General features: G+C 37.6%; 1 protein-coding gene across 7 annotated transcripts in view; it reads right to left on the minus strand.

The window, feature by feature from the left end:
* OSBPL3 (oxysterol binding protein like 3) overlaps nucleotides 1-14771 on the minus strand; it is a 94471-nt gene that overhangs the window by 21895 nt on the left and 57805 nt on the right. For 5 of the 7 annotated variants that reach the window (XM_063325031.1, XM_063325034.1, XM_063325030.1 and 2 more), the window contains exons 8-15: nucleotides 13530-13656; nucleotides 12596-12699; nucleotides 12362-12454; nucleotides 11603-11759; nucleotides 9099-9229; nucleotides 6155-6262; nucleotides 3196-3330; nucleotides 2409-2502 (exon numbers count right to left, since the gene is read on the minus strand). In XM_063325031.1, coding sequence (XP_063181101.1) covers nucleotides 2409-2502; nucleotides 3196-3330; nucleotides 6155-6262; nucleotides 9099-9229; nucleotides 11603-11759; nucleotides 12362-12454; nucleotides 12596-12699; nucleotides 13530-13656 — 949 coding nt within the window. The remainder of the gene's footprint in view (nucleotides 1-2408; nucleotides 2503-3195; nucleotides 3331-6154; nucleotides 6263-9098; nucleotides 9230-11602; nucleotides 11760-12361; nucleotides 12455-12595; nucleotides 12700-13529; nucleotides 13657-14771) is intronic. The other 2 variants (XM_063325036.1, XM_063325035.1) reach the window with 1 other exon arrangement.

Here is a 14771-nt window from a genome sequence, read left to right on the forward strand (position 1 = left end):
TTTGCTGAAGATAAAAAAAAATGGACTTGTGTCAAGAGTCCTTGACATGAATATCTGAGGCCTGTGTTGCTATGTCAAAGCAATTGGAACAGGATAAATAGTTCTAAGTGCACCATGAAATGATTTGTGGCAGGATCAAAACAGAGTTAAAAGCTTCTGCAACGGGCACTACTCTGAAGTGTTTACATTGCTTAGCTGTACATCAATCTCGTTTCAGAGAGGAATACGGTTGCCACTACAAGAACATATTTTATCTTTAGAAGCACCAGGAAGCTCCTGCCCTAGAATCAGTTACCATTTGGAGACATTCAGGTATAGCCCCAGCCTGTCAGCCCCTGTCCTCATCCAGCTTTTCTCACACCACTTTGTCTTGGAGGAATTAAAACAGCACTGGGCGGCACATCTTTCCTGTGCTGCACATGCCCAAAGTACCATTGCCCTTAAATGCATAATTTCAACCAGTATTTCCTCTGCTGGTCCACTGACATAAGCACGATACCAGCAGTGCTTCCAACAGTGACAAAGTGCAGGTAACCACAAGGGCTAACGTCTCCAGCACTGCTATCTATGCTGGCCCATGCCTTAGGATGGGTTTAAGGATTTAAAGTGTAATCTGCAGCCTCAAAGTTTTGAGGAAGAAGTTTCCATCTTTCCTGCCACTCACCAACCAGAAGTGCTAGTACCTCATACGATAGAGTTACTGTAACAAGGACAGGTGAACTATTTGCAGTCTGCTGCCCATCTCTCTCTTTTTGCATAAAAATGGTGTGGGCACTATGAATCAAAACATCTACCAGAAGCAATTACACTGTTTCTGAGTTAAGAGGTGGGCTTGGAATATTCCCTCTTGGAATAGTTTATTTATATCAGAAGAGGCCAAAAAGAAGAATGTTCCTGTAGATACCTGAGAAATGAGGGGATATCTGGAGAGGAAGGAGGTAAATGCTAAAAAGTTGTCCTTGTTCAAAAGAGCTCTCTGAAATGGGATTTAGCTATGTCCTTTGACAGCTTCTGATTAAAAGCAGAATACTAATTAACTGAACTATGTATTCTGAACCAGTCCATTAACTGGGGTAAACTGGTGACAAAACTGAGTAGAGAAACAACAAAGATATTTGGATACCAGCTTTTCTATACAGTGAAGTTTTTCCACCTTCCGTGAAAAGAAAAGCCTATGCAAAACCTGGTTTGCAAGAGACGTGACAAATGGCCAGCAACAATACTGAAGGAGATTAAGACATCTGGCCTCCAACTAGACTCAATGACTTTTAAGGCCAGACTGGACCGTTATCATCATCCGGTCTGACCTTCTACATTATAGTGGCCAGAGGATTTTATCATAATCCTACAATTTACAGTTCAGCTAAAGCCCTGTAGGAAAAAGACATCCAGTTTGCTATTAACGGGAGTGGCAGGCTGCCTGAAGCACAGAAATAGCAGGTACCAGAGAAGCATGTGGAGGCACTGCTAATACAGAAGAGCTTCAGTGATGGTCTTTGCTACAAGAAGATGAACAGACAGATTAGTACAGTTTTCTAAGGTCCAGATCATGAGAAAAATCAATCTGTATTATTTCCTATCTTTCAAAAAAACAATCTTCATTTTTCAACAGTAACAGAATACAACAGATCTCCCAGGCATATCAAACTACCTGAGTTCTTCCACTGGTCCTTGGAGATGCTCAGGAAACAGCTGCTTGTACAAAAGCACTGTTCAGCATTTTCGAAGATAAAAATATATTGATAGAGTGGAAAGAACATTGTGGTTAGCTGAAAAGAGCTGAAGGCACAAAGCCAATTAGTTTGTTATGACCAATTCTTCTCCCTCTTTTTTTGATTCTGTCTCTAATTAGCAAGACAGTTAAATAAGCATATGTACTAATACGACTATCATGATTAAAACATGCAAAAAAGAAATCCTTATGGTCATACACCAGGCCTGCCAGTGTGTAAATATACTCATGTTTAAACACTGAATTCTGCTAAAAACAACAGAACTCTGAATGCCGTTTTTAAATTGCAGACTGAAAAAACAGAGTGACAAGAAGAAAATTACTTTTTGAAAAAAAGAAAGCAGCTAGGCCTTGCTACTTTGAAAAGTGGTGTGGCCATGAAAGGAACTGAAAAGGAGTGGGAGTTGCACAAAAGAAACCAAAAAAATACGTGTTTCTCTGCTGATACAGAACCACCATCCTGCTTAATCAACGGTGCCTGGGTCCTGTTAATCAGATTAGCAACAATGCGCTGTTCTAAACAAATCTGAGGCTGTAAGAGAAAAAAACACAGGCTGTTCACATCTCAGAGCCTGTGATATCAAATTATTTCTAGTAAGAGAAGAAAAAAATAATCCCAAACAAAAAGAAACAAAGAAAATTCTCAAAACATGGTATAATAAAGCACTGAACTTACCTAACGTTTGTCTTTCATTCTCCATGTCATTGCTTAGATTATCTTCTGAGGCATTATCACTGATATCACTTACATATGAGTCATCATCCGATACCTAAGTGGAGGGTGGGGAAATAAGCAAGATAAATCACTCATTAAAATAACCCCATATGCACATGAAAATTGTTACTTTCCACTACAATTACCACTTTAATAGATTTACACTGTTTAAGACGTGTTTCAGTATTACCGGAAAGTACTAAGAAGTCCAAAGATGACATAATTGAGTTTGGAAGAAATTAACATCATTGAAAATTCAACTATTCTTTTAGTGAAGACATGCTTCATCTTCTTGGCCCCACAGCTAGGGCGGCTTTCCTCATATCAAAAGCCAAGTCTGAGAGAGGTGACGAAATGAGCTATTAAGTTTCAATACGCAGGACATCAGCCCCGAGGTACCTACAGGTACCACAAGGACAGGTATGAATACATATTTCTATGATACCATTTCTTAAGCACCTGTGTAACAACTCCAGGCAGACAGTACAATATATGCAGTGTCTGCATACTAGCTACCTAACTGCCATTTGCCTCAATGTGCGTATAAGACTTCTCCATAATAATTCTTACATTTTACTGTGAAGAGACAATGACAACAAATAAATACACGCAGCATATTAATTTCTAAACGTTTTGACAATTTTCATTTTCTGGCAGTCATCTGATGTGCCAGATGACTCAGAAAGACTGCACGTCAAGTAGCGGATCAGAAACTACATCAGAATGACGTCAATCTTAATGCTCAGACCTCATTTTCTGAAGAGCTAGCAGACAGTAGGACTTCCTGGGCATCAAAAAATTCTGTGAGAGAGTCAGCTATAGACAGTCTGCTTTCATTGGAGACCTGGTGAACCAGACCTCTGCTTTCTTCTCTTGAATTTTCCTGTTTAAAAGCAATAAGAAGTTTTGAGAGGAGAAGTACCACAAATAACACTCATGCATGCAATTCTACAGTCACATAACTCAAAGGGCTGTAAAACACTGGGAGAAGATTGCCCATGCTCCTCTCCAGTTTAGTGAAAGGTAGCATGTGTTTCAAAGAGGGATTTAAAACCAAAGTAAAACAGACCAAAGAGAAGAAGTAAAAAAGAAGGAAAAAAGCAATGTGTATTCAGTAAATCAGTTATGGTGCTGCATGTACGTTTTCCTCAAACAAAAATAAAAATCAAAGTGCTTTGATATTTGAATGATTTAGCCCGATATACACAAGTGTATCATGAAAAAGCTCCCCAAAGAGCAAAACTCCAATCTCTTTATATTACATCCTGGATTCACATTCCCTTCTGATCTTAGCAAATGAGGTAGTCTTCTCCTCCTACGCCTTGTTTAATGCAAAGCCTGTGGTGCAGTGGCATACAAAATTCAGAGGGGCAAAGTTGATTTCTATATAATAGCAATGCTTTCCTAGCTCTCTTTCTTCACTAGGTAATTTTCTATGCCGTGCTTTGAAAGCTTCCCTTCATATCCACGCCTGAGACAGCTCTGTGTAAACCAAACCCAACGTATTATCAAAGCCATGTAAGTGATACTGCTTTTGCTGCTGCAGGCACGTTTGACTGCCACAGAGATCTTGGTAACTCCTCCCATGGAAGCTCTACAGATCATTGATGTAAGTAGAGTTACAAAAGGTGGCCTAGCAAAGGTGGGGTGACCAGTGAGACTTGATTCATTCTGTGCATGCAGTAAAAAAGTTGGAGAACATTGTGCACTCTTGTTTTCCCTTATAACTCCACCAACACTAAGGAAAAGGGTTACCTGGCCCAAAGGAGTGTATCAGCTGTTCTCAAGCTTTTCTCCATGAGATGCTTTACTAACTTGTAACCATGACTGCCCTATCATGATTTTGGAGGAATTGTAGTGTTTTACTTTCAGAACAACATAAGGAACAATCTGACATGCCTATAATCAAACTGACAAATCTTCTTTCAAAGCTTTTCTGCCAGTAGATTTTACTGTAGTATGGAATGTTATTCAGTACATGCTGATAATGGTGACATGATAACAAACCAAACTGTTATCATACAAAAGACTTATAAAAAAAAAAAAAGTTCTGATACAGCAGCAAGAAAAGAGGAAGTCTCCACATTGTCTCTTCTGTGGGAAGGCAGTTACGCTAGGGTGCTACAAGTGAAAAAAGAAAATCTTACACATGTAAGAATTGCTACTGGGATTGTTTCCCATACTATTTTGAATCTGAGAAGGAAAGCGAGCAGGAAAGGCTCATAAAAGAACATCAGGTTTTTATATTTATCACATGACAGTTTCAGGTTGTCTTCTTTCATTTTCCCACTCTGGCACGATAAACTACAACATAAACTGCCCAATAGACAAAGTAAACTTTTACGTTATGCAAAGACTTGAGATAATAGTTTATACTGCTTCAATTTTCACCTGTCTATCATAGCGCCAAGTTTTGTGCAGTGGCCCTGTCTTCCTCACCGCAGCACTACTGTATCACAGTCCTCAGACAAATCTAAGCCAAACTTCTCCAGTATAAGTGATTTCATCCTTAAGCTCCATCCCAAACCATGCCAGGGGGAATTTTTGAATGAAACCTCTAAATGACCTTTTGAAGGCTATTTTTGTTGTGCGTGTGTATGTGGTGTGTGTAGTGCATAGAACAAGTTTCAGGAAATAATCCATCGTCATTGCAAGGACGTCCACTAAATATAAAAATAAAGAACTGAAATTAAAAATCAATGCATTAATGCTTGTTTGGATAGCAGTTTAAGTGCTGTTCAAATTCTCATGGGATTAAAAGCAAAAGGCATTAGAATGATCAACTACTTTGAAGAAGAAAAAAAAACCAAAACGAACTGCTAAATATGACCAAAACACATCTCTACTAAAACAGAACTAAACCAGAAGTGAACAGACGGAATGACTAAACTATCATTAAAAATAAAAGGAAATAAGTTATATAAAACCCCTGCCATTACATCCACTCAAGTTCTAATGAAAGATTTATACTACAAGCACAGCAGAAGTTTCTGTATGAGGTAACATTTAGAAAAATCCATCCGAATTAACACAATTCTTGCTTCCCTCACTAGCACCATTAACACGTAGATCCCATGACCTATAAATAACCATATTCACATGGATTCTGCAGCAAGCCAAAAAACTGTCTGAACAACAGCATGTCTTAAACAGGCTCACTGAATATGTAGAAGACTCCCTGGCTTCACACAAAGAAAACGAAAAGGCTGAGAGGGTTCCTGTATGTCTCATTTCTTTGATCCTTTCATGGAAATGTCTGGGAGCTGTTCTAACCCTTACACAAGCCACACTGGTAGCCAGCGTTCTGGGCTAACATTATTTAGACAGGCAACAGAAAGAACTACAGAACTTGAAAGTTTACAAGGGAAGAAGGGGGAGAGAAACAGTAGCATGAGGGCAACAAGGCATCAGCTCTGTTCATGCTGAATGGGAAGCCAGGCAGGAGATGAGGAAGACCACCAGGAACCAGTAGCAAAAAAGCCATGGAAATGTGCTCAGGAAAACTGCTCACAAGGAAACTCTTTGAAATCAGTTATTACACAGTGCATCATCAGAAATGACTCATAACCATGAAAGCGACTCATTTTACTAACACAATACACCACAGCAAAGACATGAAGAACAAGACAAGATGCAGCTATACAGCACTGTCTAGATGTAGGGGCTTGAGGAACAGACATCACTTGAAAGAGGAAATCCATACCCACCTTGACCAAATCAGGACTTGATTTTGCATTAGATGCTGAATCAAGGATCATAGATTCGGCATGTATTCTGCGTAACCGGTCTTTAAGATCTGTGTTTTGTGCTATTGCCTGGAATATTTAACAAAAATATTGGGGATATAAAGTTCTCTCAACTAACTTGAACTTGGCTTTATTGTGTAAAAAGAGGTGAAGAGTATTTAAAGTGCAATATAAAACACCACCATCGCATGATTTTTTACTGGTTCAGGAAATCTTTTATTATAAATGCTTCAAACCTTGTTCATTATCTCTGAAATTAAAACTATTCTTGTTCAGTGTGATGGAAAAGTCACATGAATAGAGAAAAAAAGCCAAAGATGGCAGGTATATTTCAAGTTACTAGGTTTTGCAGGCTGATTTAATAAGTTATAAATAAATTTTGTGCATCTTTTTTCTTTTAAGCTCCCTTCCTTCAACCCTATCTCCAACCTAGTCTCTCTCAACATTAATTCTTATGCTTGCCACATCCAAAACCATTTGATTTTCCCATCAGCCTGGTATACTGACAGTTCCCTTTGCCTTCCGCTGACAGAGAAATAAGACTCAAATTCAGACAGGTACAGCTACAATTTGTGTCCTATCGGCTTATAACGGCAATGATCAGAATAAAAAGCCTCTACTGCAAACTCATGTTTGTTACATGTTATTTACTCATGCTGGGTGCATCTGATGGGCAGATGTCAGTTAGAGTAGACTTGTAGGAAGAGAATGCAACCCTGCCTGCAATGAAAATATCTCTGAAAAAAAAAGATTGGGTTACTAATTTTGGAGCAATACTGAAGACTTACTGCCCATTTTAGTGATCTGAATCAATACTAGGATGTGGAGAACCCTGCTGTTTACACATCTGCTTTGTCCCACAAATGCTTCTGATTTCAATAGTAATTTTTGTTGGAAATTGTCTTGAGGGCAAGAAAGACAGTAAGCTCAAAGTGATGATGCAAGGGAGAAAGTAATTTCTGGCTCTAGGTATGTGTGGTCTGAATTTGCCATACAGGCATATAGCACTTCTGTGTCAAGTGTTCAAGCGGACAGCATTGTGTTATACCCTCGACATCAAATAAGTGCAAAAAAGAATTTAGAATTTACAGAGCTTTCCTGTAATAGCATCTTCCAATTTTCATTGTTTGCTACTAAGTGTTTTCTTCCTTCTATTATCTTCTTCCTCCCCGCAAAATAAAAATATTTTGCTTTTCCCCATTCTGTATTTGCTTTTCTTAGACCATGTGTAGGTCAAGGCTACAACCTTAATGAGGGAGAAGCAGAAGCAGAGATGCTATTTTTGTGGTGTTTTATTCACTTTAAACATGTTCACTTTTCTTCCCCTGCCAGGCTGATGAGGGCAAAACAGACTTCTGTTTCATAGCTTTCCTCATGTTCCTCATGTACAGAAAACAAACTGAAACGACCAACAACAAACATTAAATCAAAGTCATCAACATGGGACTCTCTGCAAGGAAGTCTTAGAAACACGTCAAGTTTATCATATCTGTGCTTCTATATGTCTTCAAAGGAAGCTAATTCCTTTCTCCTACAGGATTCTCTGCTGTACAGGGTGAGAAATTTCTGTTGGCACCATGGCTTTACAGATCTACAGACTAAGAATAGCCCTCACTGGTGTTAAGCTCTGCTGAAACTGCCAAGGTTCACAGATGACTTCCGAATGGGCTCCAAAGGCTTATTATCAGATAAGACCTAAAAGGATGACTTTCAGAAGCTATTTACAGGATGAAGATGGACAACAGAATTTCATTGCTTGGAAAAAAAAAAATCATGCTAAGCTGAGTGTTCACTGAGTTCAGAAATTTTAAAACAGATTTTTTGATATAAAATGGTAGGCAAATAACACTGGAAAAATAAAAGTCACTTATTCAAATATCAGAAGTGGAACATCTGAAAGCCAAAAAAAAAGGAGTTCAAGTGAGTGAGTATAGTTATTATGCACCAGGTTTCAGCTTTCTGTAAATACTATGAAGACGTCACAGCCTCTAAAGGTCTAGGCAAAGAGGCATTTATCTGCTTAAAAAACTATAACCATATGCAGCTTTTGTAAAGCAAAGGGAAGTTTTCATACTGAAATAATTCTAAGATGATCTATATCACATTTATCAATGACAGAGAGTCTTCATATCCCAATCTGCCTCTGATTGGAAATTTGCAACAAACACTGAAATTTTAAGACCAGAGTAGTGATGGCCCTCATTGCTCTGAGATGAGATCACTGTCTGGTTGACATGTTCAAACATGACCAACCTGAAAGTTCTGGTCTCAACCAATTACAAAAAGCACATCAACCAAAACCCCCACCTTTTTAAAGAGGACAATCTTTTGTCATTTAGAACTCTGCCCTAACAGCTCCATTGCTGCTTTTAGATGACTAAAAGATAATTAAAGTTGGAAGTCAATATAAACGAGTTTTACTTGAATTTGCTTTGCAGTGTCTTGGTGCAGCATAGTGAAGCTCTAGCACAGTAGAAGTGACAGCTGAGTGTTTTCAGCCACTCTCACCTTTATCTTATGCCAAGTCATGCAGTGAATACTTGAGTTCTGTTTAAAGAAAAGGAGAAGAAAACCCACAGCCTACCAGAATTGAGTGATTAAGCAGTGTATGTTTCAAGAGAAAGCAGACTTAACATCACAGAGCAGACCTCTGATTCTTGACATAAAATGATACCGATTATACTATATACCTAAATCAATCTAACAAACTTCAGTGATTTCACAATACCTTTAACATTTAGGAAAGAGTCTTTGAAAAACACCATATATAATAACCTACTGTGATTCAATACTGCAAATTCTACCACAGAACGGACACTAAAGAAACCCAAAATTAACTACTATTAAATTTAAAAGTAGTATCTGATGACAATAAAGCTTGCTGAACTCCAGGCACGTCACTTACGGATGTTAAGGCATTCTTCAAGCCAACTATTTGTGCAGATGGAGATGAGGATGCATCGTGCTCCAACATCTGCTTCAGCTTTTCTCTCTCTGTAGATATGGTGCTGAAAGCTGACCTCAAGGTGAAGTAAACTAGAACCATTTCATAAAAAGTGACAGTTAAAAACAGCTAACAATTGTATACGTACCAATTATGTAAAACTTCAATGAAACATCATTTATGGTGACAGAAACGAGAATTTAGGTTGAGAAATCCACGGCAGGTTACTAAAAACAAGTAGTATTAATCAAGGTTATAGGGTAGATTTTTAGTAGGAGAAATGTTTACGGTGTATGCTACCGTGTTGACTATATTAGCCACAGTCAAAATTACTCTTGATTATTTGTGACAGATGGCAACAAAGCTAACTAACCACATCTGCTCTTCACTTGCTTTTGTTCCCCAATTAGCTTGGATCTTCAGATGGTCATGACTCTATTCCACATTCCTTTAAGAATTCCAGTGGGGGAGAAGAAAAGAGGGAAGAAAAAAAAAATGAAATAGAAAAAAAATAATCAAAAAAACAGCTACAGGGTTAGTAGTTTCCCCACAAGCAAGTCAATTGTGCTGTTGAGTTTTGTTAACTCTTTCTGGGATAAAAAAATTTCAGCTTGTTAGATGATTTAGTGACTCAAAGGGTCAGATCCTGAATGTTGTGCATGTTACGCTGCTACTTCTACTCCTTCCTGAGCCAGTATCACCAGCCTGAAACATTAAAATCAGACAACAGATCATGCAATTTAAAAACCACTAGATTGTTAAAGGGGAAATGCACTTTCCTTATTTTTTTACTTTTAAGACATTTAATCTTTTCTTTAACCACTAGGAATAAAAATTTGAGTAATATTTGTTCATGTAGGATTACAACGTTAATCTAACTGGAGAATTGGAGGATTTCTGAGGGCCTAATAGAGCCTTGTAACACAGTCAAGAGAACTGCCAATGCAAAAATGTATCCGCTTCCAGGGAAATGGAGATATAAAATCTGAGCATGGATGCACGGAAAGAACAAAGAACAAGAAATCTCTGCTACCTCTCTCTTCTAATCACCCACTCCGAGTTAACCTGAATCATCATCACTTCATTGAGTATTTGTTGTAACCTAATTTACACTTCTAAGAAAATATTCTTAAGGGATATTTCAACACTGCAAACCATTACCAAAGCTAATTCTCATACTTTCACCTATTTGAAGAAATCTTTAACAGTAACACAGGGGGTGGGGAGGAAGATGTATCCACTATGATCTATTCTGTTAGCCTTTCATATGCGGATGACATGACCAGAGTCTTTGGTGACCTTAAATGTCATTTAGTAAGTTGTACTCTAACTTAAATTTTCAAGAATTGTTACATACTAAAGTACTAATGTGACATTTTATTTAATTTGTATCAAAAGCTAAAGCAATAGTTTTCTTCGCTACCCTTTTCTGGAAGGGGTGTGTTCGAAAGCAACTTTGGAAAAAAATTCTTCGTACTTTCAATAAAATGATACTGTATTAAATAGTACCAAGTCAATTGTCCCCTCAAGTGCATGGGTCAATCTAACCAAAATTTCTGACATGGACATTTCAGTTAAGATGACCTTGAGAAGGTAATCTCTTTGCTCTGCTTAATAGTAACTTTTCCAACCGCACCCCACCCGCACTCCTTTTATCTTTTTGGAAGCATACATCAGTTTTGATTACAATTGGCTTTTTATAAAGTTTACTACTTAGATGCATTCCTTACATAATGGCATCAAGATACACCATCACCAGAGGGGAAAAACAAGCAAAGAATGCTTATTGATAACACCAACCGTTATCTTGTGCACAAGGAGACAAAGCCAATACTTCCAAAAGTCTGTCAGATATAAATGCTTAAGTGCCTTCCTCACCAAGATCATTTAAACAACAAAAATGTTCCTGGTGCAAGGGTGATGGAGCAAAGCACTGTTAATGAAAAATGATTCTGAGAGAAGAAACATTTCTAGTCAAGCTGCCCCTCTGGCTGCTTTACATGATTTTACTCTTCTGTATTCACTAAAAATAGGTTACTACCATAGCAACCCTTGCATCACCAACAAATGTTAACTGGGAAATACAGTGAAGCACACCGAATATACAAACATACATGTGCTCATATAAACACATATCCACGCAAACACAAAAGAGTATAATCTGCTGTTGTGTTTATAGCAACTGATTTTAGGATTTTTACCTTTTGAAAAAAAAAAAGTAAAACCTAGGTTTTTAGCACATAAAACAAAGGACTGCCCTTTATTAAATAAAAAAAAAATTAAAAATGCGATGATTAAGCCACTTTTTTCAAATGACTCAAGATCTCAGCATTTGCAGTTCCTCAAGGGAATTGAAGGGAGGGCATTTTCTGCTTTTTCTGAACATTAAACAGGAAGCATTCTTAGAAGTCACGTCATTATTTAAATTGTGATGATATAAAATCACATGCGAACAATTTCATTACCTTTATGTGCAATGTGAAATAAGTCCTCCTGCATTTTAGTAAATTCTGATGATGTTTCAGAGCCATCGGAGTAATTTTTCTCCTCTACAAAATCTATTGTAGATAAGTTTGGATTGGAAGCATGCAGTCTCATTGGGGCAGAAAATACTGAAGGCACCTGTAAGGAGAACAGCCATTTGTGATGTTTTTACAAACTGTAAAGAAAATTTTGTTTTATTGTACCCACCTGGGTTACATGTTGAAGACACCAAAAATGGAAAAACTACTGTAAATTACCAATAGGCTTGGAATGGATGACACCTGGCAGATGAAACCATAGATATAACTTTGCCCAAGATATCACAATTGGAGATTTGGCAAAACTCCGAGAAACAAGTCCACTGAGAGCTGTACCATATGCTATACTATTTCCCCCCACTTATAAATATCTAATGGCCTCTGGATGCAAACATGTACAAAACTATCTGGAGAATTTCCAAAAATCTGTACCGATAAAAAACCCCACCACAACAACCCCTCAAACTGGAGGCAGATTGAAAACATGGGTAAAAAACATGGCCAGTCTCCTGAAGGTAGCAAGACAGATCCTATTGCAGATACCAATCATAACATATTTTTTTTGGTCTGATACATTACCCACATAAAATGAGCTAGCACAGGACACTACTAAGAAAGGATTCATATTTCCTCAACTGGTCACACTAGGAAGTGATCAATAACTAAGACTGGAGAAAGATGGGCACTGAAAGGACTGGTTACCTGTAACATTCCTTTAGCCTCTTTCCCAACAACTCTGGATCGCCACCTCCTGTGTGTTCTCTTTTCCTTCTTTGGGCTTTCAAAAGGTCCAGCCTTTTAACAACACACAGGACAAAAATAATACATTAAACTAGTAGAGCTAAGAAGAAAGACCTTGATCCTTTAGGATTTGGTGTTGTTTTTTGGATTTGCAAGGGAAAACCTTTTTTTGGTTTTGTTTTTTAAACAACAAACCTGCATAGCATTTATAGCAGGCGCTGAATATGTCCTGTGAAGAACATCCATGCTCTGTAACAGCTGGTTCATTTCCAGTAAATATGTGTGACAGTTGGAGAGGTCTGTTTTGAACAAGAGAATATTTTCAGTTGCCCTAAAGTAACAGACACATTGAAAGTTTTTTCTTTGTAGGTTAGTCTCACTTTGATTGCAGCTAGCTTATGTTACTTATTGACTAAAAGCACATTATTAGACAACTGGATAAAAAGCATGTATCCTTCTATCTTCAAATTCAAAGTACTAAAATGCATCTATACAGTATGGATAATGATAATGATATTTTATCCTAGTTGCTTGCAAAAAAAATGAGAATAATGTGATAATTACTGCAGTTCGGGACAAGTCATAGCTCCTCATGGTGAGGGTAACAATGCCATAGGCATCAAGACTGAACTGTACATTCAGAGCTACAGATGAGGCTCCTCTACATTAGAGCTGAAGCTCACTAGTAGGTAGAACTTTACCAAATAAGTACTATACAGACGCTACCAACATGAGAGAGATCTTCACGCTCTTAGGAAAGCATGAAAGCAGAAGGTGACTTTCAAGTACAAAGACTTAGTGCTTTTTAAATGACTAGATTTTGGATGCTTTTTTGAATAGCCAGCTCAAGAAAGTTCAAATCTTACTGCTGAAGTTGTTCGTATATAAAAGAAAATGTACTGAAATACATAGGTTCCTTTAAGAGGTGCTCACAATTGATAACCCCACATCCATAATCACTAGTCCTTTTGAAAACACGTGAGTAGCCAGCTAATCAACAAACACCCCTTTCCTCCCTCCAGTTTCAGAGAAAACTCTAACTGTAATGACTACTTAGGGCATAGTACTCTTGTCAAGAAAAAATAGGGGAAATATTAGGCTATTTTCAGCTTCCTTCAAATATCATTACCTCTTGAGCATTTTTCCATGTCTTCAGAAGACTGTAGCCAAGACGAAATCCTGGACTCATTACTTGAAAAGGAAAATGACAAGTTACCTCCAGCTGCCAGCGAATTCTGTTTGGTCAAGCTGCCTCCCTGTTCCAAAAAAGAACAAGTGAATTATTAACAAACAATATTTTAATGTTCCGTGCACAAATTTTGACAACCAACAGTTGAGGTTCATGATCAAGGACAAGGACCGAAGGCATCAATAATACAGAGGAAAAAAAGTGTACGAACTAAAAAAACTAGGTGTACCAGTCATTGAACAAAATGTCAGGATATCTAGCATAACTGCTGTCTACAAGCAGTACAAATACTAAAGGAACCATAAAAATTTGCTGAAAACTAAATTTTAAGGAAGGGCAAAGTTCTGCATAAATTAAGTCAACAATACAATTAAAGCACCATATCTGAACAAGGCCAAAGTCAGACATTCTACTCCTCCTCCACGCTCCCCAAAGAAGCCCACAAAGTAACTTAAATGTAACATGCACGTATTTGTTAAGGCTGTTTTTCCATGTAGAAAGCAAGATCTACTACATTTTATTTAAAAAATGTACTCAAGGTTGTGTGACTTTAGTATGGATTTGGCTTGACAGGCCTTAATACATGTGTGACTAGACACTTCATCTGGGTAAATACTACCTTTTACAACATCTCTGTCACCATTTTTAAATTTATCTAATTTTTAGCAGCGCCCACTATCGGATGCTTCAGGAGATGCTGGAAATTCTGTGTAAGAGCTAATTGAGCAGTACAATTCAGTAGTTTCCAATGGGAAGAAATTCCTACCCAATACTTTTACCAGTTGATTGTGGCTTATAATGCTGTTTTATTCTCTAATGTAACTACAAATAATAGCACTTCAAATGCCTAATTATTTTTAGACCTTACTAAACCTTTCATCTTTAATAATACCTATGTCAGGAAATCGCACAAATTACATGCTTTGTCATCATCTTGTTTAAAATAATTTTTAAAATGCCTCATCCTAAGTGCCATTACTCGACCACTTTACTGGTTATGAGAAAAGCTGACTAAATTGTTTGGCTCTTCTCTGAAGCACACACTTTACAGACTTCGTTACCTCTTGCTCACCTTATATCAAAACTCAGGCAGTACTAGTTTTAAATCTATTCATAGGAAACATCATCTACACCTCAGTCAGTTGTAGTTTTCTTAGTCGGTCTTTTAAAATTTACAATATA

Source organism: Chroicocephalus ridibundus, chromosome 2 (genome assembly GCF_963924245.1).
Source record: "Chroicocephalus ridibundus chromosome 2, bChrRid1.1, whole genome shotgun sequence".
In the NCBI taxonomy this organism is placed as follows: Eukaryota; Metazoa; Chordata; class Aves; order Charadriiformes; family Laridae; genus Chroicocephalus; species Chroicocephalus ridibundus.